Below are 25,872 nucleotides of genomic sequence, written 5' to 3'. Positions count from 1 at the left end.
ATCTGTCTACCAAATTCTTACAATCTAGAGAACCATCCAAAAAATTGGGGGCAAGATACATTGGCTCTTTTCCCAATAAAAGGATTATTAACCTAGTGATTGTTGAGCTGCCAAAAAGCTCATATGCCAGTATTCCATTGCAGTCTGTGGAAACCAGAAACCACATCTTTCCATCCTGAATAGCAACCACCTCCCAACCCCTTGTGATTGAGGGAGAGCAGCACTTTGAAGTCAAAGACATCTTGGACTTCATGGGGGAAAACCCAGTATTTGGTAGCGTAGGACATTCCCCCCTCAGACTCTAAATATCAAAGCACACAACTGCTTAAAAAATTCTATGATCAATACCCAGATAAACCCCATTGAACTATTTGCTAATTTAGAATCTTTGTATATCTCTCCCTCCTCTCTTCTTCTTCTTCTTTTTGCTGAACTAATCTCTGAACATCTCTCTCAAAGGGGGCAGAATGTCAGATCTGCTTGGCTTAGCTTGGCATTGCACAGGCATCCTGCCATCAAAAACTGGAAAAGGGGGTGGATACAAGGGCAACAAAGCTGCGTGTGTATGTGATGGGAAATCGGGAGAGGGGAATGACAGATGATAAAGATCAGAGCAGCTGGGTATAGTTTGTACCAGCAACCCAAGGCCAGGCATCCTGAGAAAATATGCAGACTACCCCCAAACATCTCAGTGTTCTCAAAACGTTTCGGCAAGCTCCAGTTGGCTGGAAATGGAATGATGTCGCATTGTGATTATAGTAAGTGGGCTGACTAGTTGTAAGTCACTTTTACTGTTGTTACTTTAATCGCTAAACAAATGGTCGTAAGCTGAGGACAACCTGTATAGCTTTTGCCCCATAGAAGCTGATGAAGGAATCATCTCAACAAAGAAACTTGTCTTGTTTCCAGAAACCTAAGAGTTGGATGAAGCCTATTTAAACCACTAAGTCCAGTGTTTAATACAGGATCCAAATTAAAGTTTAAAGTTTTAATGCTTTTTGTGCAATGTTCAGAATTGTTCAGCATTGGGTAGCACATAAACTAAAGCCAAACTTGATAGCTATGCCCTGCCTTTGCTTGAATATACCTACTAAAAAGGATTCTACCAACTTTCTCAGTAATCACTTCCATGGTTTAACTTAACTATTACCATTAAAAACCAATTTTCAGGCAAAATTTTCATTCTGTTTGTTCCACATTTTCATGCGATATGGAATAGATCTTGCTTCCTTCTATGTGACGTCCTGTCCAGTATGATTGATCACATATCCCCTCAATCATCTTTCCTCAAATTTAAAAATTTATCTAAAAATCTCAATTTATCAAGATTAATTTTCCAGAAACCTGATCACTCTTGTTCTTTCCAACGGCATCTTTAAAATCTGGTGTCCAGAACTGAATGCAGCAGTTGGGGGAGGGAACTATGAACTATTGCTTTCTCAAAGTTGGAAACAATTTCTGCTAATGCAAACTAACATTACAGCTGCCTCTTTGGCTGCCCCATCACTGCTGAATCATTTTCAGCTTGAGACTCACTATAAATTCAAAATCCCTTTGACATCAATTATTACAGAGCCAAGTATTTTTCTCTTCTATCATAATATGAAAATGATATACGGTAGCTTCTGTACTATGACCAGAAGAGGCCACGTATTACTTGAAAGGGTCTGTTTTTGCATCTTAATGTTTTAATCAGATACTGATTTTACTTTTAAAACCTTATTTCTTGGATTCAGAAATTTGAAATATGCAGGTGTGTGTTTGTGGGGGGGGGGAGAATCATCAACTTGTCATCATATGACACTCACCTAACAATAGCAAAGGATTCTGAGATTCTAACAGATACACTAGAATAATTGTTAAGAGATTTAGTTTCAAGCCAAAGTTAGTATTAGCCACTAAGCCACAGGCTCTCCTCCTTATCAGCTGAGCCAGGGAAATAGGTATGTATTTGTGTTACAACCCCTGGTATGCCCAAATATGGTTTTCTGCCTGGATGGTCTTCTGAAATGAGCCAAAGGACAGAAAGAGGGAGTAGTGAGCTCCCTCCCATATTTGGGCATACCAGGGGTTGTAACACAAATACACACACACACACACACACACTTTTTCTGCTGATTTTAGTACTTTTCTTAGGCATTAACAATCTCTTCCTACAACTTTAAAAAAGGCATCAATATGGCATTTTGGGGTTCTGGGAACTTGATTTCATCTGCAGAATACCAAATTGCTTGACCCGTGGTGGCGCAATGGTTAAGAATGCAGTTCTGAGGGTATTTCTACTGACTGCCAGCTGCCTACAGTTCGATTCTCACCGGCTCAAGGTTGACTCAGCCTTCCATCCTTCTGAAGTCGGTAAAATGAGGACCCAGAATGTTGGGGGCAATATGATGACTCTGTAAAGCGCTTAAAGGGCTGTAAAGCATTGTGAAACAGTATATAAGTCGTAAGAGCTATTGTGACATTTTAAAATCTATGGATAGTCTTCTAAGATTGCTTAATGTCAAGAGTACAGTGCTTTTGCTATTTCTGCTTTAAATGTAAGATTTGAAATAATATTTATATTAGCTAATAAATCTCTCAAATTGAGTAATCCCTGATAATTACATATACACGCAGGGTTTTTTTTTTAAAAAAAACAAGGACAGAAATGGTTTCTAAACTTTCTAGAATATTTTATCTTCCCAGTCCTTAGATTTTTTGAAGGTTTCTAAGTGCTAAACAAATACAACCTATCTTTCTGAGATCAACTAAGGTCAGTTAGACATTCAATTTCATTGTATTTAAGTACAATGACAATAAAGATTGTACTTATTCCTTCGTTAGGTGACTAGTAATCCTAAAGTAAGAGGGAAAATACTGCCTACAGCAAGTACCCTAAATGATAGGAGAAAGTGTGGTGCATGTCTCTTTACAATTCTATGCACCAAACAGCATGTTATGAATGGGTAGGCTTATATCAAAATAAAGTTGTATATGGGCCAAGACCATATACTGTAAATATTTAGTTTGGGGTCTCCAAAATTAATTGAAATCAGTAAAACTATTGCAGAATAGGCGTAGTGCACTCAAACGGACTCGGTCATCAGACTGATGACTACCACATTCTGCATAGTAACCTAGGAAAACCCTTGGTTAAGGCATGATTGTATGGTAAAAGCATTACCATTTTTACTTTATCACACAATAAACTATTTACTTTATTGTGTGATATTTACTATTTACACACTATTGCAGTGGCAATAGTAATTAAATAGTAGCTAAGGCATTAATATGCTTTTTAAAATAATTAAATATTACTAAGGATATTTTTAAGAAGAGGAGGAGAAATGGCATTATCCATGATAACACCTGTTGATTTTTCAACACTACCTATGAAACAACAGAAAAAGCAAACAGCATTCTATCCCCACCTGGCAAATAAATTATAAATTTACTGGACAAACATTCTGCGCATGTTTTGTTTTTTTATCTCAGGATAAATATATTGAACATCATCTACTTTTGAAACTTGAATATTTTACATATTAACAAAATATTTTAAGGATAATACAATAAGATAATTTATATCTTTATTTTAGGAAATTTCATTATTTATTACAATTCTACTGATAAATGTGAAATATTGTTCTGTAAAATAGAATTGTACAAAAAAGAATACCATGCACCACTTAAACTTTTTCCAAATACAACTTCCTGCTTTTAGTTTGCTTTGGATATTTCACTGAACTATTTAATTAAGGATTTTCATAATGGGAGTACCGGCCTCCTCTCCTTATATAACTGACATTCGCACTGAAGAACTAAGATTTCTCACAGTATCTGTACATTTCCCATTGAAATTTGAGGTCAATTAACTATATTGGTATGAGTGGATATAGTATCATCAATGAATGTAACTAGATCTAATTAAGTCTTACATGTATGATCAATAATCAATAAGTAGATTTATTGAACCTAATATAGAAGCCATCCTCTACCAACTATTTTTATTCTGTGTTTTATTTTACCAAATCTGCAAAACTATACAATATATATCAACATTTGAGGGATGCTATGTAATAATTAGAAAATATAGCTTAATAGGAATCATACATTTAAATCTAATCTCTTGCTAGATTTTCACCTTCTACCTAATGTGGTATGGAAATAAAACTATACATTGTAACCATTTCATACAGAAATGTGCCTGGATCATGAAGAGAGTGCCCAGCAAATCCTATTATTGCAGTATCTTACTTCGGTTCTGTTTCCTAAGTAGTCCCAAAAACATATATGCAATGTAAGTTGGAAAAAGGAACTGATATTCTGGAAAAAAATCAGAATGGCAGCCTATGAAGAAATGATTTTCTGATAGTCGTCTGATAGTTAAAATAAAAAAGCAGGACTGCAATAATTATGATTATAATAATAAGTGAAGCAATTATCTTTGCTTGCATTATCTCATCATTATACTGTGATTTATTAAATTTTCTCATCCTTTTCTTTATTTCATTAATTTACTTCTATAATTGTAAATATGAAATGGAAACTTTTAATTTTCTCCTTCAGCAATATTATAAGCTTGAATCAGTTTACAAAGTCCACAACAACTCTAATTGAAACTGGCAATTCTGTTGCTAAGTGTTGGTCATTAAATAAAACATCATGTGACTGCCACCTAGATCCAAGCCATTTTTGGAAGAAGGGACTGCCTCCACTGCAACTCCCACACACACATCAATTTTCTTCCTTATCTCTGCCTTCATTATTTTATTATTTTTATTATGGGCTCCTGTTTCTTTTTATGTTCAATAAGTTCCTTCTTAAACTTGTTGCAAGATATATATTTGAAATGATAATCATAACTAAATAGAAAATTTGCATGTTTAATTCACACTGATTTTTAGTACATTTCAATTGAAGAAAAAATTGACAGACACACAATGAGTATAGGATTACATATATATAACAATATGCCTTGCTATAATACAATTATGGCTGCATGATAAAAATAACTTGATGACTGATAAAATCCAAACTCATCTGAGGTGCTGTCAAATGGAACATTAAATGCATTTTGAACATAAGCACTAATGTTTAATTTCAACTTCTTAAAAATTAGATCTTGGCTTTAAAAAAAAGTTAACATCAAGCTATTTAAATAACTAAATAGGATTGGATATAGAAATGCTTTTCTCCAGCTTTCAAACAGTGGAGGGGTAGAATATTTCTGCAGTATACATGATTAAAATCCATGTTGTCCAGAAAAAAAATCTTTTCAAAGGAATTGTGTTTGTAAGCTGTCTTTTGCATGAAAGCAAAGCAATATGGAATAATCTTATGCAAAAATATTTTTTTTCAAACTGTTTAATTTAACTGAAAACTATAGGCATATCATTATAAAAATCTAAATATATCAGAAGCTCTCAACATTTCAGCTACACTGATTTTTTTTATAACTTTGTAAAGGAGAAACAAATGGACAAATAAAAAGAGTAAGTTACCTAAGCCTTGTGTTCTAACCAAACTACTTACAGTTATTTCAATGGCAAATGGCCAAGGTGATACATCACAATTTTGAATACCTTTGCAATAACTTTATTTTGTACAGAAGAACGAAATTATTCATATTTGCCACATTCATTTTAAGCATTCTGCATTTCCTTCCCAATCTTGTAGCTCAGTATCTTGTTCCAGTCAATCTTTGTGCGAGTAACTGGCAATTGTCGGCGCAAAGCCTTGAAAGTAGTGTCCGACATTGTTTGATAATTTTCACTGATAGCAGTCTGTAACAAAAAAGAAAACATTTCTTAAACAATTTGTTGATATAAAGCAACACATTTCCAACTCTATACTTTATCATTATGTTCCAAAACTTTTTTCCATATCTTTATTTGATAAACTCGATAGTCTAAGATTAAATAGAAATATTATATTATTTATTTATTTATTTATTTATTTATTTGGACTTATTAGTCGCCCCCTCTCCCCACAGGGACTCGGGGCGACGTACACAGGCAACAGTCAGCACAATGACTGCACAAACCTTAGTATATTTTAACAATAACAGAGTTAAATACAGTACCTCTGTATTTTAACTCACTGGGAAAAACTTGTTTTATATCTTATAACTATAAATATAATTTATTGTAATTTGTAAGGTTAAGTATCAAGAATGCTTTTACAAGATGACATATTCCTTTCTCAGCATCTGTTCAAATTAAGAACTCAAGATTAAATCAATTGTATCATATAACAGTGGAGAAAAGCGAATCAAGCAAGCTATAGAAGATTGGATTTTGGACTAAATAGGTTTATCTGTCTACAATAGCTGTTACTGCAAATAAGCGACGTGCCAAATGTTATCTCTCTGTGATCACATCCTGAATTGTTGCACATTGATTTTTATACTTTTCTATCATTAAGTATATAGTTGGTAAATTTTATTTTATGTATTGCAATCATCTTGAATTTAACAGTCTTTTGTCTTATTTTGAACATATAATATAAAAGGAAAAAGATAAAAGTTGCCCAGTAAGATTCAGAACAATAGTTGAGACTATATGTAGTAGACTTATAAAATACCATGATACCTGATATTCATTTTCTGCAGCCTCTACAATCTTCACAAATTCCTTTGCTGTTTGGGTTTCATTCTATAAAAAAGGGAAACGTTTCTGAACTAAAGCTACCATAAATAGTTAACTATCAGTATTAAGATTAAATATCATTTCAAATACAGTACACAAATTGCAGAGAGAGTAGATATTTTGTTTAAGCGATGACACATATCAGTATTATATCTAGAGGATGATGTAAGAGATGCAGAAAAGCCACAAAATAATATTGTTACTCATTCAACAAACCTTATCACAATAGGTAGAGACTCCAGGTTATCCCCACTTAACAATGGTAATTGGAACCAGGAACAAGGTAATGCGCCAACTTATGGCAGTAGTTATAGAAGTTCCAGGAGCCACTGTTAGGTGAATCTCACGTGGCTGCAATGTCCATGGTTATGTGATTATCTTTGTTGGAAGCTGGCAGTGAAGGTTGCAGATGGTAATCGCATGACCCAACAGTTGTAATTGTGAGCCAATTGCCAGGTACCTGAATCATGATTACTCTCACATTTCTATTTTTATTTCTGAAACAGTAGCTTTTTATAAAAAATACTTTTATTGAATAAAATATGCTTTCAAAATGAAATAGAATATGAATTTGGAAACTTCTATATTAAAAAAAGTCTCAAATAGTTCATTACAATGAATTTTACTTACAAATAATGCTTTAAGTACTAATAATCTGTGCTAAAGTTTAGCAAAATGATTCAGAAAATAAAACCGATCAGCTTTGTAGAGCAAAGTGTTACTCTTGTCAATTTCTGTTAATAAAGTCAATTGTAGAAATAGATCTAAGTACTTTTTCCACTTATATGTCAAAAGGAACATACATGTAATTCTGCAAGTCACAATGACAAAAATGTTACTTGCATATGACAATGTAATTTTCATACTTATACATCAACATCAGACATATGTTATCATAACGTTATCATGTGCCACACAAACACACATCAGGAATATTACCGAAAGGTGGGACAGGTTGCTTATTGCTACTTGTATGTTCATTTTTATTAGCATGCTAACTTTTATAATATGTAATATGAAAAATATGTAATGTTCTTATACTAATGCCCAAGAAAAGATACTTACAGTCACTGTTAGAGAATCTTGTATGTCTTTATGACTCACTAGTTGAACATTTCCATCTTCATAATAATGAACCTATGTATAGAAAGTTCACAGTAAAATAATTACAAACAGAAGCCAGCAGCATATATTAGTGATATTTTTTGCCTTCCAAAATATTGTATTTTTCGGAATATAAGACACATCTTTTCCCCTCAAAAAAGAGGCTGAAAATCTGGATGCATCTTATACACTGAATACAGCATTTTTTTGCCTTCTGAAACCCCGCCCCTTCACCAAAATGGCCGTGCATAGCTTTTAGAAGGTTTTCAGAGAGCTCCTGGAGGCTGGGGAGGGCAGAAATGAGTGAACAATTGACCGTTTTTTGCCCCCCAGCCTCCAGCAGCACTCTATAAGCTTCCTAAAGGTTATCCATGCAATTATTTTGACAAAAAACGGGCCGTTTTGTGCTCGTTTTGGGGGGGCACCCCCCAGGAGCACTCTGCAAGCCCCCTAAAAGCTATTCATGCCTTTTGGGGAGGGGAAAGTGGTTCATTTTCATGAAAAACGGGCCAGTTTTGGGAAGTTTGCAGAGTGCAAAACCTTTTTTAAAAAAATTTGCTTCTTCAAAATCTTGGTGCGTCTTATACTCCGAAAAATATGGTAAGAAATAGTCTTTAGTTGATTGAGATATGATTCAGATGTCAAAGATTCAAATACTTTTAAATCTAATAAAACATAACTGCATACCACTTGTTCAGATCTTATTTTTATCATTTAATATAAACCTTTAAGATTTCAAAGTGGTATATTTAATGCTCTTTCCAATTTTCCACAAAATATAATCCTGTGAAATAAGTTTGATGGAGAGAAAGTCAACCAAAACTGCACAGCAAGATCTTTTGTGCCCAAGAATGGACTTGAAGAAATGTCTCTTTGCGGTAGACATTAATCATTATACAGTATTACACTTTGATCATTAAGTGATGCAGTCATTAAAGGACTCACATCCAATTTTATGTCCTTATTTGCCCCAGTCATTAAGCAAATCCCATGGTCATTAAGTGAATCCAGCTCTTTCCACTGACTTTGCCTGTTGGAAGTCATTTGAAAAGGATTGAAAATGGTGATCATGTGACCTAGGAAGCGGGACTATTGTAAATATATGCCAGATGTCAAATGCCTGAATTTTGATCACAAGACTGAGGATGCTTGTGATGATCAAAAGGACAAATGTTAAGTAATTTTTTTTCAGCACCCTCAGAAAAGGCCATTAAATGAGTGATAGTAAGTCAAGCATTACCTGTAGTAGCCTTTTCGGAATCGACTTTTGAGAGTGACGGGCCAGTGCGCATATGTACAGATCAATTTGTACAAACAAGAAGTCTTCACCCCACCCAACTGGGATGCCAAGCCATAAAGGTTGTGGACCACTGCTATATGGTGTATATAATATTTTTAATTGTTTGCATAGTAGTCCTCGACTTACAACAGTTCATTTAGTGACCATTCAAAGTTAAAATGCCGTGTTTCCCTGAAAATAAGACAGGGTCTTATTTTCTTTTGCCCCACGAAATATGGCCTTGGGCTTATTATAGGGGGAGGGCTTATTGTTTTGGGGTTGTCAGGCAGCTGCTCCCTTGCGAGCGGGCTCCCGAAGAGCCGGGCACAGCCTCAGGGGCAAAGCAGCCATGAGATAACCACATTCACAAGGAGCCGCCCTGCAAACCCCCCTCCAGCCGGGCAGAGCGCCATTCACTAACCTAGGGGGTATCCCCAAGGTGCCAAGGCACGTGGCGCTCTGCCTGCCCCCCCATCTCCCACGGATTGGCACATTAGGGATACCCCTTAGATCAGTGCATGGAGCTCTGCCTGGCTGGAGAAGGGGATTGCGCAAGCGCCTGTTCCGCCCCCAGCAAGCATGCCTCCTAGCCTCACCATGCCCTGGCCCAGCTCTCCCTGCAGAGCCAGGGCTCCACCGCCACGCTCCGAGCATAACTTCTCCGGCTTCCAAACTCCAAAACTCGGCTGCCGAGTCTTCCAGCAGCAGCCGCTCTAGGAGTGCGCTGTATGGTTGTGGGCTTTCTGCTGGACAGCCGCGGGAGCTGGGGGGCAGGCAGAGAGCCACGTGCCTTGGTGCCTTAGGGATACCCCCTAAGTCAGTGAATGGCGCTCTGCCCGGCTGGAGAGGGGGTTTGCTGAGTGGCTGCTCGTGAGCATGGTCACCTCATGGCTGCTTCACCCCTGAGGCTGTGCCTGGCTCTTCGGGAGGCCGCTCACAAGGGAGCAACCGCCTGGCAAGTCCCCCCTCCGGCCAGGCAGAACGCCACTCCCCAACCTAGCGGTATCCCGAAGGCAGCAAGCAACTTGAGCGCCTCCCCCCCGGCTCTTGCAGCTTGGCGCCTTCAGGATACCGCTAGGTTGGTAAGCAGTGCTCTGCCTGGCCGGAGGAGGGGGGGTCCAGGGGGCTTACTTTCGGGGGGGCTTATATTTTTGCCCATATTTTTGTGGCAAGGCGCTAGTTTCAGGACAGGTCGTATTTTCGGGGTAACACGGTAGCACTGAAAAAAGTGACTTGTGACTTTTTCAGTTACAACCTTCATAGCATCTCTCCATGATCATGCGATCAAGGATCAGATGCTTGGCAACTGGTTCATATTTATGACGGTTGCAGTGTCCCAGGATCATAAGATCCCCTTTTGGGACCTCCTGACAAGCAAAGTCAATGGGGAAGCCAAATTTGCTTAACAATCAGGTTACTAACTGCAGTGATTCACTTAATAATTAAGGCATGAAAGGTCGTAAAATCAGGCAAAACTCACTTAACAAATGTGTCACTTAGCAACAGAAATTTGGGGCTCAATTGTAGTCATAAATTGAGGACTATCTGTACATTTTCCCAATAGAAAAATGCAAAATGATCTTTAAATATATTTATAAATTATCTTTTGAGATTTGCATGGGATATTATTAAGCTATTGAGTTTATTTTGGAAAATTAGGATAACCATACCTGAATTTTTAAGATACCTGCTACCTGGGTGGTTGACGGCGTTATTGTGAATTTCCATTCTGATCGCCAACGACCATTCCTTTAAAAAAAAACACAAATTCATAAAAGGAAATAGAGGAGGGAGGGAAGGTGGGGGGAGAGGAGAGAGAACTATGCCTTCAAAATTATCACTACAAAATGCTTTTTTTTAAAAAAAAATGATGTATTTCAAGGAGTTCTGCTTTAGCTCTTCAAAGGCTTTTCCCAATCTTCAACTCTTTATACTGTATTTAAATTAAAAGTAGTAAAAGTAAAAATTTCAACACACACACACCCCTGTATATTAGGCATAACCTTTTCAAATTAACAAGTGTTTATGCAATATAGCTCAAAATCGTGGACTAATTTAATAATATTTATCTCTCACTGAAGCCTCTGCCAAGTCTCCTAAAATTGCTCTGGAGAATTGAAGAATATTTACAGCATGTTTTGTGAGATACGGTTAGGAGACTCAGCAAAAAGGAGACTAGTATGTCACGGTTGAAATATATATAAAATTGATATTACCCAAGATAAAACATATTTTTTAAAATTAAACTTAATGAAATCAAAACGCTAATAAAACTTCCTTTGAAATCTATTTCTTAATAAAGCAGTTTATACATACCAAAAGTTCTTTGCTTGAAACTGATGACTTTCAATGCAAACAATAATTGTTTGATGTCCATCAATAGTTTTTCCATATACCTTAATCACAAATGGGGAAAAAACTTTAGATAATTTTAGATAACTTTAGATAATTTGTATCATACGAAAACACCTTCAGACACGGACATTAGTTTTCATTAAAAACATATTGCTAATATACAGTACCTAAATAATAACATTGGCTAATAAATAATAACATTTGTAAATAGAGGAATTTCATTTAATTCGCAGCTAAATATTGCTTCTGATAAAATAAGAATATTTATTTTCTTATGCTGTAATGAAAAACAAAAGAAAGCACTTTTCCCATGAACTTCCTGGCAGATTGTAGCTTAAACTGAATTTCATAAATTCACTTACCATATTTTTCAGAGTATAAGACGCGCCGGAATATAAGACACACCAAGATTTTGAAGAGGAATTTTTTTTAAAAGGTTTTTGTCCTCCCCTGCCCCCCGGGGCACTCTGCAGGCCTCCCAAACCTTCTGAAAACTGAGGCATGCAGAGAGCTTGGGAGGCCTGCAAAGTGCTTCTGGGGCCAGGGAGGGCAAAAACATGATGTGTGGGGGCTCGATCATCCTAAAGTGTAAGGCTTTTATCGATCTCAAATCCGCTTTTCTCTACCCCCTCCCCAGGGAAGGGCAGGACTAAACATATCTCTCTGCGCTTTATTCCCCCCCCCCTTTCCCTCTGACCGGCGACCATGCGGAGCTGCTTGGCCCAAGGAGCGGCAGTAGGCTCACTTCTTCTCTTCAGTGAGGAGAGAAAGAAACATGGGGGCTGCTGAACCACCGCTGCTGCGCTCGACCGGGAACATTGGGCAAGGAGGGGTTGGGGATCCCTTTCATTTGGATTAATGGTTTCTCCTGGTGGTCCCTGAGCCCTAAAGAAGATGGCCTATCAAGGCTGCCTCCTTGAACAACCGGGCTTGTTCACAGCCCTCTTTGCAACCGCCTTTCCTTACTCAGTGCAAAAGCAGGTACCAGGCTCCCAGCTACCATATCTCTTTGCTGCATGACAGATCTGGGCAGATTGGAGATGGGGGTGGAAGAAGAGAAGAGGAACAGACTGGGAAGTTAAAAACCTGGAATGGGATACCAAAATGCTGTTACTGCGATCTCTGCCGCCTGGAACTGCCTGAGAAGGGGCAGGTGAAGTGGACTCTGCAGAGATCGCTGTAACAGCATTTTGGGTGGCAGCACAGTGATCCAAAGCCAAAACCTTTGAATCAAGCTTGATTGTACCCCATTCTAGGATTTTAACTTCCTGATCTAGCGTCCAGAGAAATCTAGAGTCTCTGAGGCACCTCTCATTTGCAGGAGGAGGAGGAGGGCGGCATATACAAAAGCCTCTGAGTAACTTGGAAAGAAAGCCGTGCTTTTTGGACAGCGGTTTTCGGCAGGTTCCAAGCGCGGCTTTCTTTACAAGTTATGCAGAGTCTCTTGTATATGTTGCCCTCCTCCTCCTCCTCCTGCAAATGAGAGGTGCCTCAGAGATGCTAGATTTCTCTGGCTGCTAGATCGGGAAGTTAAAAACCTGAATGGGGTGCAATCAAGCTTGATTCAAAGCCTTCTTTGAATTCCTGAGCTAAGCCTTCCAGGCAGCAGCTTCCTGAGCTGCAGGAAGCTGCTGCCAGTGATGCCTTCAGGGCGATGACGTTGCGAGCGGAGAAGGCTCAACCCGCTCAGGAGCTGTCAAGCCCTTGCCGCCCTTCTGACACCCATGAGGATCATGGAGGAAAGCATTTTCAGGCGGCAGATCCCCTCCCCGATTCGAAAAACGGTGTGTACGGAAGGCGCTGTCCCTGAAAGCTCTTTCCTCCATTAGCCTCACGTTTCAGGTGGCGGATCTGGCCAGGGGAAAAGAGAAGGCGCGTCTGCGGTGGGAGGAGACTCTGCGGTGTCAGAGGGGCAACAAGCATTTGACGGCTCCTGAGGGGGCCTTCAAAAGGCTTTCAGTGAAATTCCCTGGGCTGCTTCGGGAATTGGGCTCCATGTAGAAGCGAGGATCCCCGCTGCCTGGAACCACCCGAAAATCTGACGTGCGGACCAGGTGGGTGGGGCTACATTTGGAGTATAAGACGCACCCAGATTTTCACCCTCTTTTTGAGGGTAAAAAGGTGCGTCTTATACTCCGAAAAATACGGTATATTCACCTGGCTGGATTCATCTATTACACGGTGCAATAATATAACTTTAAATTTTACTCATTATGATTTGGCATTATGATGAAATATTTATTATATAGGTAAAAATCATTGTTACTATTAGGACTAAATGCAGCTACTTGTTATTATGATTATACATTATCTCTATTAGTGAACCCAATGTACCTTTAAATACTAGTTATTAGTAGATATAGGGTACTAATATGCTCATATTTTGTATGTAGCCTTACTCAGGAATCAAACACTGTGGAAACAGAAGGCTCTTAGCTTCATTCTGCTGAATTCTTTGTATATTTTTTACCTATAAGGGACGTAGAAAACATTCTCTACATACTGAGATAAGATAGTGAATAAAAGATGGTGATCCATGGCAGTTAAAGGGAGACAATACAGGTACTCATTAACTTAACCATTCAATTAGTGACTATTATAAAAGCACTGGAAAAGTGATTTATGACCAGTTTTCACACTTATGACTGCTGTAGCATCCCATGGTCAAAATTTGGGTGTTTGGCATGTATTTATGAGAGTTGTACACTCCAGGGTCATGTGGCCACCGTTTGTAACCTTCCCAGCTGACTTCCAACAAGCAAAATCAATTGGGGAAATCATATTCATTAATAACCAAATGATTTACTTAAGAACTGCAGTGATTTGTCTAAAAACTGTGGCAAAAAAAGTCATAGGGCATTACTCAAACGCCTTGCTTAAAACCAGAAATTTTAATTCAATTGTGGTTCTAAATCGTAATGTAAATTTACTGGAAAGGGCATGGACAGGGTGGCTGATATGTATGTAACAAAATCAGTGGACAGGCCATACAGAGGAAGACACAAAAGCAGAGCAAGTGCACCAATCTTTCTGTACATATATTTTGACATTTAAATTATGCAACCTAAATAATAGTTTTAATCCAAGCATTTTCCAGATCGTGATACTTACTGTGCAGACACCATTTGGATAGTGTTCCTTCACATATGCCCTCATTGCTGTTTCTATGGAGTTTCGCCATGACTCAATTGTATTTTCAACATCATGAGGCTTTGGATCTGTAGCCTCTTTTCGTAAATGATCAAATTTAAAAGCAATCTTATTTTTTGGATCAAAAAATTTTCCATTGCCCAAATCGCCATGCTCTGTTATTAATACCTACAAAAAAGTTATGAAAGGGGCATTTCTAAGTTAATATTTCTACTTCTTTTAATTAATATAGACAGTACTTTTTATAGACATCTGATATCATAGTGTACATTAACAATTTTAAGTGCAAAGTCCATCACATATAAAGAATATGAAGTTTGAATAGAAAATTAAAATAACTCATAATATCAATTAATATTTATTTTCATAGAGCTTTTCCACTAAAAGAAATAGATGATTAAATCAATTATATGATTGGCTAACATTCTATTTGCTTAACATCTACCCAGTTTAATGTCTGGAGGGAGTAGTGGTCCAAGGTACCTTATTATGGCCTAACCTCGACCAAGCCACCTGGTTTTGACCTGCCTCACTCTGGATAAAATTGTACAGAATTAGGTGTGATACTGGAAGAAGTCCCTCTGCCCTATATCAGTGGGGATAAAAGAGTCCCCTTGTTGCGATTGTGATGTTGATATGCAAACAATTAAACGTATTGTGCAAAATTGCCCACAATATACGTTCTCTGGTTCTCTTGATGATCTGCATGAAGGAACCCCAGGGACGATCACCTGGATAGCTGAATTCGACATCCAGTTATGAGACCATTGCCACACCCACGTAGAATTTTTGTATATAATTATGTGCATTGTTCGTATATGCTTACTTCTTTTTTCTCATATTCTCATCAGATGTTAAATAATAATAATTTTCAAACTTAAATATTTTCAAAGATACCTGTTCATCATAGCCTTCTATTTTAGCTGGAGTAAACTGGTCCAAATTATACTGTGCAAATGCGCTAGAAAGAAAAAAGACATCAGATAATTTTTTTGCTACATATTAAAGTAAGTACTAAAGCAAATATCTATTTCTAATCACTATATCCTCTAGATTTGGGGTCAGAAACCGGGCCATACAAACAAGTGAAGCTCCAGCCACGGATGCAGACAGCACACAAAACCTCACCCTCTGGTCCATGGAAAAACCTCTCCCCAAAGAACCGGTCCACGGTGCCCAAAGGGTGGTGATCTGCTGCTCTAGATAAGTCATGACATGACTTGTTTGTTTTGATTAACATGTTGCGTGAATGGGATAAGTAAAGGAACTATGCTGTTTTTAGCAGTGTATAATAAATCATGTATTGGTTTACCCAAGTGACGTGCTAGCAGAGATGCATTATCTGTCTGTATTTTCCTATTTCTTTTGAATCCAACAAAATAACTGGTTTGGTTGGATGCAAAAAGTTGTACTGACTAAGTTTCACATTCCTACTTTGCTCATACATAAGACTGACCAGACTGTTCAACAAACTGGAGTTAAAAATTTAATGTAATTTATTTTTAAAAAGTTTAATTTCAAATTTATTTTAATTCAGCAACTACAATTTTTAAACGGCAATGAGAAATATTACCCTCTTCCTTGCCTACCTACCAATATAAATTTTCAATAGTGTCATGCTTTCTTAATGCAATGAAAGATAGTATTGTATAAAGGGTTTAATACTTACTGTGCTGCTCCTTCCCTGAGAAGATTATCATTATTAAGTAGCAAACGAACATCTGAAAAATACTGAGCATTAGTATATGGTGAATATAGTGGATATAAACCCAGTCAAAAAAATATCTGCTAATAAATAAAAAATATCCATCTCAAATGCATGCCAACCAAACTAAAGGTTTTTAATGCTAAATATTTGGTACCAGCTATGTATATGGATGAAATATACTTCTTGGAGTTTCACAGGAAATAGCAGTTACATTTTCTAGGGGATTTATTGTATATTTAACTGGACATAATTTTGCTATTCTGACCAAAAAATGAACACATTTGTATATAATGTAATAATAAGTATAATATTAAAAAGCTTAAACGAACCCCTAAAAAAAATATAACAAGCATTTATATAAGCTCAAATTTAGAAATTCATTCAAAATTTATCCTTACATTTCAATATGCACATAATAGAGTTCAATATTTATTGTAAACTGTCAAAACCTGCACTTATATAAACAAACAGAATGTATCACACAGTAGCTTACAATGGCATTATGTTCATTATGCAGTTAGGAAATAAAGAACTAAAATGTTTCAAAGTTTAAACAGCAGTTTAAACTTCAATGACTCTTCTTGTAACTGGTGTTACTTTATTACAAGAAATACTTTTCTTTCATATATAGTAATTGATCACTAACTCTAAAAGCACCACCAAAACTTCAAAAATACAAGATAATACCAATAATGCTTCTTTAATTCAAACGTTTCACAGGAAGAAAAAAATGGGGACAAAATAATGAGTAAAAACCCTCAGGCAAGCGCAGGATTTGAGACAAGAGAATCACTCTGAGGTTGCCTTTCTCAAGACTGGTACCATTTAAAATGCTTATAGCTTGATTATTGCCAGTTTCAATTTAAAGACAACTGGTGTCTCTAGAAATTATATGAAGTCTATTCTACTTGTTAACACCTCTTCAGCAACTGTCATGTCTAATCATTTTGTAAGTTTTTTTTAAAATAAGGTCTAATTTTATATCATTTTCTCAAATCCCCTCAAACTCTTCATAAAAGAGAGATATGCAGATCTCTTAATTAGAGCTTAAACCAATTGTCAATTCCACAGCTTAGTCGCCCACTGGGGAGGACGTAATCATACTGTATTTTAAATAGAATATTTTAACTTATCATAACTTTAAGCTTATATTCAATATATATTCTTTTTACACCTAATTTTTAAAAAAATAGTTAAATCACACGTACATAAATGTAACTCAAAAGCAGATGTGTACAAATGCTTCTAATTTAAACTATTTCATATTCAAAGGCCTGGTTCATGCTTGACAAAATCAAATCTTCATTTTGGCATAAGATAATATCAAATATGCCAAAGAATTACCAGTCTATAAGATGACCCCCCCCCCCACCAAAAGTGGGTAGAAATGTCTGTGCGTCTTATAGAGTGAATGTTGCCGAAGCCCCACCTTTCAGCTTCTGCCTCCCAGCAATTTGCCTCCTTGTAGCAAAAAGCAAATAGCCTGGCCAGCTTCAGCATAGCCTGATTTAGCATGAACAGCTGACTGGCAGTTACATCAGCCTACCAGAATACCACCAATCAGTTGTTCCAGGCTGTGGTGATTGCCACAGCCCATCGCTGCCTTTGCATGCCCCATTTTCGGCCTCCTTGTGTCCCATTTTTGGCCCGTTCCAGGGGTTGCTGCTGCCTATTGCTGCTGATTGGCAGCAGCAGCAATCGCGGTGGTGGTAATCCCCACTGTCTGGAATGGGCCAAAACGGGACACATGGAGGCCAAAAATGGGGTGTGTGGAGGTAGCGAAAGGTGGTGGTGGTGATCGACGCAACCTGGAAGAGCTGATCGGAGGTATTCTGGTAGGCTGATCCAATCGTCAATCAGCTGCTCGTGCTAAATCAAGCTGTTCTGAAGCTGACCAGGCTGTTTGCTGCAAGGAGGCATATTGCTGGGAGGCAGAGGCAGATTTTTTTTTCTTGTTTGCCTCCCCAAAAGCTAGGTGTGTCTTATGGTCCGGAGCATCTTATAGTGTGAAAAATACGGTATATCAATTTCAGTAATAGGAAAATCTGTGACTTAAAAATATGACTTGTATTACTTGTAAGATACTATTATATTAAAACACTATGGTATCTATATAAAAATATTAATTTTATTAAGACTAAGGTTTACTAAATCTTGATTTTAAAACTGTTGTGCTCAAAATGAGCATTTCAAGCATCCAGGAAGTTTGGAACAGCAGCTTTGGACTCTAAACAAGATGCTTCAAATTTGAGATGGCCAAAATCTGAAACAGGACACTTATATTTCAAAAAAGGGATGCTACACTGTATATAGGCTATCTGAAATGAAAATTAACATATGGCATGCTCACCGTTAAAAACCTCATTGAATTCTCCTGGTGGAGCATGGATGATGAATTTTGCTGCTATGCGCACCTAAAATTAAAACAAATGGTATATTTTTCAACCAAATTTGTAAAGGAAACAAGAATAGTCTTTTTAAAAAACTGAAGTGTATTAAAAGAACTGGACTTATTTTTCAGGAAAAAATGTATGTATACCTTAATTCTACTATACAATTGTTATAGAAGTTTGGCTATTAACTTAAACACAAAACACCTGTAGCAGCCATAGCACAATTTAGACATAATACTCTGGGAAGTGAGGAAAATAATAATCTTTCAGGAATGAACTGCCTGAAATATCTCAGAACAATATTTATCTCTCCAATACATTACTAACAGTAACTTACTTCTAAAACTAACATGACTCATAATTATAAGCTGCCTCCCAATTATACTACCTGAAGCAGTTGTTTCTTTGTAATGAAAGGCTTTGTCAAATGAACACAAAGTAACAATACAATAATGTGGGTTAACTTTTCCAATATTTTCAGTAAACTGCTAATATGCATAACTTTTAATACAACATTTAAATTCTTTAATTCTACCAAATGTAATACACAACACAAATAAACATATTACTGTTAAACAAGAGATCAAGCTTTTTTGCAATTGTAAAGACGGCACTATTTATCATCTCTTGTCAAAAGGAAAGAAATACTGAGACAAGGCTTTAATTCAGAAAATTATTTAAATAAATATAAAGTTAAAGCCAGAAGTCTTCTTTTTAGGTCTGCTAGACAAAGTGCTTGAAAGTTATTTTAAATGTTGACTGCAGCAAAAATTTTATATGCACAGAGAAAGAAAAACACATCAGTTCCCACAATGGAAGAATGGATGCTAAAGGCGATGAACCTGGTGGAGAGATCAATTGATTGTCTACATTAAAGAGAAGAATTTGTTTAGGCTTTTTTTCCACTTGGAAACCACTTCTGGACTTAATTCTCGAAATGAAACTTTGATTTTTGCTTTTTGCCTAAATTGACTATGTTGTTATGAAATAGTGTGAAATAATTAGAAATGTAAAAAGATTGCATTTATAACTTTTCTTGTAACTGCACTGAAAAAAAGCTGTAAGTCACTACCTGTTTCTTTCTCTTTAGTCTTTGCACTTTTACCTTTTTAAAAAACTTTTTTATATTTGTATTTTATCTATAAAAAATTTAATAAAACTTTGAAAAAATGCTACAAATGTAAACTACAACACAAATGTACATATTACAGTTTAAACAAGAATAGTAGAGATTTTTTGCTTAATACATAGAAGAGATAAGAAATGAGAGACGCTCTTCTTAACTTCTTCATGTTTATGACCACAACGGAAATCAATTTAGTCAAAAGCAAACCCATCCATCAAGTTCATGCCTTTATAAGGCAATAGCGATGCTTAGATTAGTATTTACAATTCTTGCAATACAGAAATACACATAACTTTGACAGAAATGTTGATAATTTAAAATATTTGTATTTGTATTTATAATAGTATATTTATTAATAAACTAGTGATAATTAATAAGTATATACTATAATATAAAGTAGGTTATCTTTCCCTTTTTTCTTAGGTTGCATATTCAGTTTCATTTGTTTCTTTTCTAATTTTTTTCATCTTAAAGAATATTGTAGGAAAGTGGGTGGGCTCTTCTTCCCTCACATATAAATGAGATGAAGAACCAGGATAGTAGCACACTCACTGCAATATCTAATTCTATGTTACTAAAACGCTTGTGTTTCTACCCTCTAATTAGCCTACCACAACAATTTTTGAATCAAGATATCAAAAAACTGCTAACTGAAAGAATGCATAAGAATTCGGGGATCTATTACTCCTGAAGAATTGAAACTTCCCTGATGTCCAGACCAGTTTTATTCATAACATTCCTGCAATCACATGATCATGATTGCCAACATTCCCTACATTTAATTAATTTTCTTCTGAAAAACCTCTGACAAAACTTACTATCAAGTATTTGTTATCCTTAAGTATATTCCAGAGCTATTTAAGAATATGTTACTTATCTGTAAGAATCTCATTGGTTTTACATTTGAGTTAAGCATACTTGGGACTAACATCTGAAGTCTCTAATTGTTTTATATCAGCAAGATTTAAAATCAAAACTATTTCTGGAGTCTTAAGGTACAGATTTGACATGTTTCTGAAATTGAAGTAAGGATCATTATATACAGTGTGTCCCCCCCTCCCCCAGGGTTTGGGAGGAAGATCTATTAAGCCTAAAGGAAGATCTGAATGTTTGGTTTTAGATTGGAAATAGGGGGAACTTTACTTTTGCTTTCAGCTCTTTGCAACAGAAACTCAGTTATGTAATTTCTTACTACCTCAGTTCCTTTTTTTTTTTAGTATATTATTTAAAGATATTCTGTCAATATGTTCTACAATGAAAACCGTTAAGACAGACAGTTCCAGATTTTGTGCAACTTTCTCATCTTCCTTTAACACTCTCTTTCTTAGTCATCCAAATGTGGAAATTCAGGGTACCTGGTGATTTATTTGTATTTTTTTGCAAATCTGTATTCAGAATATGCTACAAAATGTAGTGTGTTTTGAGGAAGTAGGGTTCCTGTTTAAAATTCAAAGTTGCTTAATATTCCCCCATGAAACCTACCTAAATTATTTCCTCATACATTTGCATTTCCTCTTTACTTTAAACAAGTGTAGAGTTGTGCAGTGTAATAACCTGGTTCCTAACCTAAAAGTACTGGAAGAAAGCTGCCCTTCCTCTTCTTTTCAATGATATTACCAACTACAGGAGAAAGGTGTGGCAAATATAAATTCCTTGTGTAAATTGTGTTTATACAAAGATTGTCTTCCTGGGCTCTACCTAGCTATTTAAGATCATGCATCTTGAAAACAGGATTTTTTCTCTTTTTTCTTCCCAAATTGCTGCAAACATCAGGATGACATCTGGAAGATATTTCAAACTCCTACATGAAAACTGAATTTGAATATCTTTTGATAGAGACAGTAAATCAATATTCCATGTTCAATTAAAGTATCAATTTATATGCTCAATAAAATTTAAAATTCATAACCTAAATAATTATTACAAAGTTTAATTTGCCTCATGATGAAGAAATGCCTGTGTAATATCTATTGTGTTATTAAGAATTTCAAATTAAATAAACATAAATTAAAGGCAATATTTATAAACATAGTGGACAACACTTGATCTTTGGGTCAATGGCCCCCAACCTTTCTGGCTTGGCAGTCCGTTGCAGGGGATAGTTCTGTGTGGCAGGCATTTGAACAAGCGCCTGCTACTCTTGCAGGTGGAGATGCTTGTAGAAGCGCAAGCAGCCACCACTTGTGAGTGGAGTTGCATGTGCACGCATGCTGCCCTGCCACTTGTGCAGCCCAGTTCCAAAAGAGGCATGGCCCAGTAGCGGGCCGCAACGCAGGGGTTGGGGGCCCCAGTATTAGGTTGGCCATTCAGATATATATATTGAAGCTGACAAGGAGCATCAGAAAAGTTCCTTCCTCTCCTTTGCCCTCTACCTCCCTCTTCCTTCTACCCTGTCCCTTTCTTTCTCCCACATTTCTCACTCTCTTTCTTTCTCCCTTTATTCCTTCTGCACTGTTCCTTCTTTCCTCCAGCCTTCCTTCCCTCTCTCAAATTCCTACTATTTCCCATTTACTGTGCTTGTGGAAGCTTGCAAGGGGAGAGTCACTGGGAAGCCAACAGGAAGTTGCAATTCCAAGACCAGTAGGAAACTAAGTGTGAAGGTTGAGAAGTGTGCGTGATTGTGCACAATATATGTCATGTATAATTGATAAGGCATACAGGTGGGCAGTGTGTCGGGAAGAGTGATGGGGAGATACTGTTTAGGTGAAGGATGGAGCATAGGGAGTTAGCTTGCGTCAGGAAGGCTTGCAAAGTGGGCAAGGATGCATGGCAGTATGCAAAAGATATCAAGTATAGGGATGGGGAAAAGGTATAGGGATTGAAGAAGACACTTTGGGAGTAACGTGGGTTGGGGAGGGTAGCGCAGACTGTAGGAATACATAGGATTTTCAACCTTCCCTTCCTAGAAGACAGATAAGTGGCTGCTATGGGGTGAGGGAGGAAGAGAAAGATTGCCAGAATGGCTGAGAAACTATCAGGAATGTTGAAAATGAGGATAATAGGGCCCACAGCAGTAGCCCAGCAGCTGAAAAAGCCACAATTTCCCCAATTTAATTTCCTCAGAAATCACAGGCCCTGGATTTTGGAGATATTCCGTAAATTAGTCCATCTGAGGTACCTTGGAACAAAAATTATTGCCCCGTGTTTCATCCAGTTAAAGGTTATAGAGATGAGAGCTTCAGTTGTATACTAGACATTGTTGGGTCATTTCATAGATATTTCCTTATTAGATTCCTCAATGTCTTCAACAGTGACAGAACTTCTAATTTACTGCTTTCACTGGAAAAGTTGGGATACATTCAAAGCTATATCTACTTTGAAAATAGCCCTGTTGAACTAGATAGAAGTCAAACATTAGCACAAACATATTTTATGATGTTTTGTATTATGGAATAAATTGTTAATGATATATTTATGTCATAAAATATTTTATAAAAGATGCCAAATTTCTCTTCCAAGAGAGTTATGGGCCCCAGATTTTGTACACATTCTGTAAATTAATCTATTTGAGGTACCTTGGCTCAAAAATTATTGCTCTATGATGCACTGTGTCTCCCAGTTAAAGGCTATGGGAATGAAAGTTATAGTAATATATAGATTAATGTGAACTCAAAGACTATGATTCCTACTAAAATCAATTAATACAGTTATCCTTCTGGAAACAAAACCTCTAGATCACAGTTATGTTAATATACAACTAAGCTTTGGTTAAACTAAGCTTTTTATTGAATAAATATAAATCAATTCAATTACTCACGTATTCTTTTATATTTGTTCATTAATTAGATGATTAAAAAAATAAAAGGAAGTTATTTCCTTTCAATTAACCAAATCAAGCAATAGATCATCTTGCAAAATTTTGATCTGATCCTATTATGGCCAATTGGTCATTTGTTTAAGCACTGTTTATTAAATCTACAATTGCCAAAATTAAAATATGTAGTTTGGACTCATGCAATTATGTTTTACTGAACAAATCATAATTAACACATCAAGTACCTCTCCTAAATTATGGCTTACCAACTTGCATGAATCTAAACTACATGTTTAAGTTTACCTATTGTGGATTCTATAAACCATAGTTAAGGAAGTGACACAGCATAATAGGACGATCAAATCAAAATTTTGCAAGATGGTCTTAAGCTTAGTTTGGTTAATTGAAGGGAATGGCTTCCTTTTCATACCAGTATATCAAATTTAAGGACAAATATAAAAGAATACACAAATTATTTGACTTATACTTATTCAATAGCTATTAAATGAATAGAACCAAGAAAAAGAACCTCATACATCTTAAAATCTATCTTAAACTAATTTACACATACACGTAAGTAGTAATTTAGGAATGTGACAGCTGCATGTTATAAACAGTGTCACAAGAAAATGAGCAGAGATGATTTAAAACATGCTTAGCAACAAACAAGGATTTATTACTAACTGGGTTTTCACAGATAAGCCATCAATGTAAATAATAACAGATAGATTGACAGATCAAAAGCAAATGAAAGCAGGTCACATTCTTTGCTGTGTGAATCTTAACACTAATTGAGGCATTTCTAGCATGGATCTGAGTAAAGGCATGCAAACTTTAAGACTCCTAAGAAGAAGTGATCAGGAAGAAATTTTCCTTTAACCAGTCAGAACTGCCCTCAGCATCAGATTAACAAGCTGCCCCTGAAAAACCCAAAATAGAAGAAGAATGGGAGTCCCTTCCAAGCAATATCATCAGATCTGCAAAATAATATCCTGAGACAAGGGCTAGAGGTCAGAGAAGTCAGGGGCGTAAAAAAACAAGCGTCCACCCGAGCCACCTTTTGGAAATCCCGTCATGCCACGTGAATAAGACCACGGGCCACCATTTAAATCAAGGGAAGTGGGCTATGCCGCCCACCTGGAAATCGCCCCGAACCGTTCCAGAGACAAGAGAGGCCGCGGCGGAACCAAGTGCAGAGGCCGACAGAGGAGAGAGAGGGGCTTGACCAGGAGGAGCTCTTTTCCATCCACCCGGTTTCCTCCGGATTAAAAGAGGAAAGGCAGATCCAGGGAGAGGCGAGGAAGGCGGGGTGGAGACACCGGATCCGCCGCGCCCGCTTCGCTTCAGCCCCAGCCCGGAGCCTGCAGCCTATTTTCAGCCATCGGACCGTACAAGGAGCGGCGAGGGCGGCGAGCAAAGGAGGCCTCGGGCAGAAGGAAAGCAACCTCTTTCCCCACTGGCAGAGTCGGGCTGACGGCTCCAGCCTGCTCCACATCCGCTTGCTTCATTTTCTTCCTTCCTTGTCCCCGGGAGGGGGAGAAGAACCCGCCGCCGCTTCCTCTTCCTCCCCTCTCCCCCAAGGCCACCCTTCTCCTCCCGCGGCCTTCTTTACCTTCTCCTCTTCGGAGAGCTGGTCCTCCAGATCCGCCATCTTAGCTCTTCTCCGGTCAGCCCACGAAAAGGGAAAGGAAAAAAAGAACCCCCGGAGACTCGCAAATCGTTCGCGGGAGAAGGAAGAGGAGCAGCAGCTGGAGCAGCAGCCGCCAAGGCCCAGCCACCGTCTCCGCCCCTCAGCCAAGCAGGAAGGGCGGGGCTCGGCCTCGAGGCGGAGGTGGAGAGGGAGCGCGAAGCCCAAGCGCGCCGCGTCAGGGGAGCCAGCAAACGAGGGGAGCCGGAGAGGCAGAGCATGCGCAAACAGTCTTCCGGGTTTGAGGCTGTCATCTGTCATACCGGGGTTTTCATTTTAATGGTCTCTCTCTTTAGGATTACGAGGTTCAGCCTTCGAGCTTTATGCTTAATTTCTTCATCGGCCCCAAATATCTATCTCTAAAGACTTCAGGCACCTGCTGGAGGCTGTTTCACTAGGCAGGAAGACTGGGGGTGCTTTCTGCCTTTAAGAGCATATTTCTCCATTTCTCCTTTGGGGAAATATAAGATTCTGTCTCTTTTTCAAAGAGGGGGAGTTTTCAAATTACAATCCCCATCTGTTCGCTTTGTAAACATTTAGCAGGCAGGCTGGTAAGTTTTAAGACACGTGGCGCCAACATGCAGGGAGGTGTTCCTATCAGCCTAACAACCCCGGAAGCCAGCCAGTCTCTGTTTACCAACTGCTAACAACAAGAGAGTCCACCCTCTCTTCAAGCTTTGTTTC

The 25,872-nt window shown here is 37.6% G+C and overlaps 1 protein-coding gene across 1 annotated transcript; it reads right to left on the bottom strand.

Annotated features, from left to right (window-relative positions):
* Positions 1-4,848: 4,848 nt before the first annotated feature.
* On the bottom strand, positions 4,849-25,385 carry CAPZA2 (capping actin protein of muscle Z-line subunit alpha 2). The gene is made up of 10 exons (XM_081958856.1): positions 25,114-25,385; positions 18,579-18,642; positions 16,190-16,241; positions 15,418-15,481; positions 14,482-14,688; positions 11,332-11,411; positions 10,686-10,764; positions 7,698-7,769; positions 6,576-6,638; positions 4,849-5,768 (listed from the first exon to the last, which is right to left on the bottom strand). The coding sequence occupies exons 1-10, from the start codon at positions 25,150-25,152 to the stop codon at positions 5,628-5,630; spliced, it is 861 nt and encodes a 286-aa protein (XP_081814982.1). The 5' UTR covers positions 25,153-25,385; the 3' UTR covers positions 4,849-5,627.
* Between the last annotated feature and the right edge of the window lie 487 nt (positions 25,386-25,872).

The sequence above is a fragment of the Natrix helvetica genome, assembly GCF_964273705.1.
Source record: "Natrix helvetica genome assembly, chromosome: 6".
Classification (NCBI taxonomy): domain Eukaryota; kingdom Metazoa; phylum Chordata; class Lepidosauria; order Squamata; family Natricidae; genus Natrix; species Natrix helvetica.
Note: the sequence above shows the minus strand (reverse complement) of the source record. Positions and strands in the feature narration are given on the sequence as shown.

What these genes read in the sequence shown, in the direction of transcription:
- CAPZA2 (XM_081958856.1), bottom strand. Translation starts at nt 25,152, where the DNA reads ATGGCGGATCTGGAGGACCAGCTCTCCGAAGAGGAGAAG. An exon ending in ATTCAATGAGGTTTTTAACG is followed by an intron (nt 16,242 to 18,578) that starts GTGAGCATGCCA and finishes AGTATTTTTCAG; the next exon opens with ATGTTCGTTTGCTACTTAAT. An exon ending in TTTCAAGCAAAGAACTTTTG is followed by an intron (nt 10,765 to 11,331) that starts GTATGTATAAAC and finishes TTTTTTTTAAAG; the next exon opens with GAATGGTCGTTGGCGATCAG.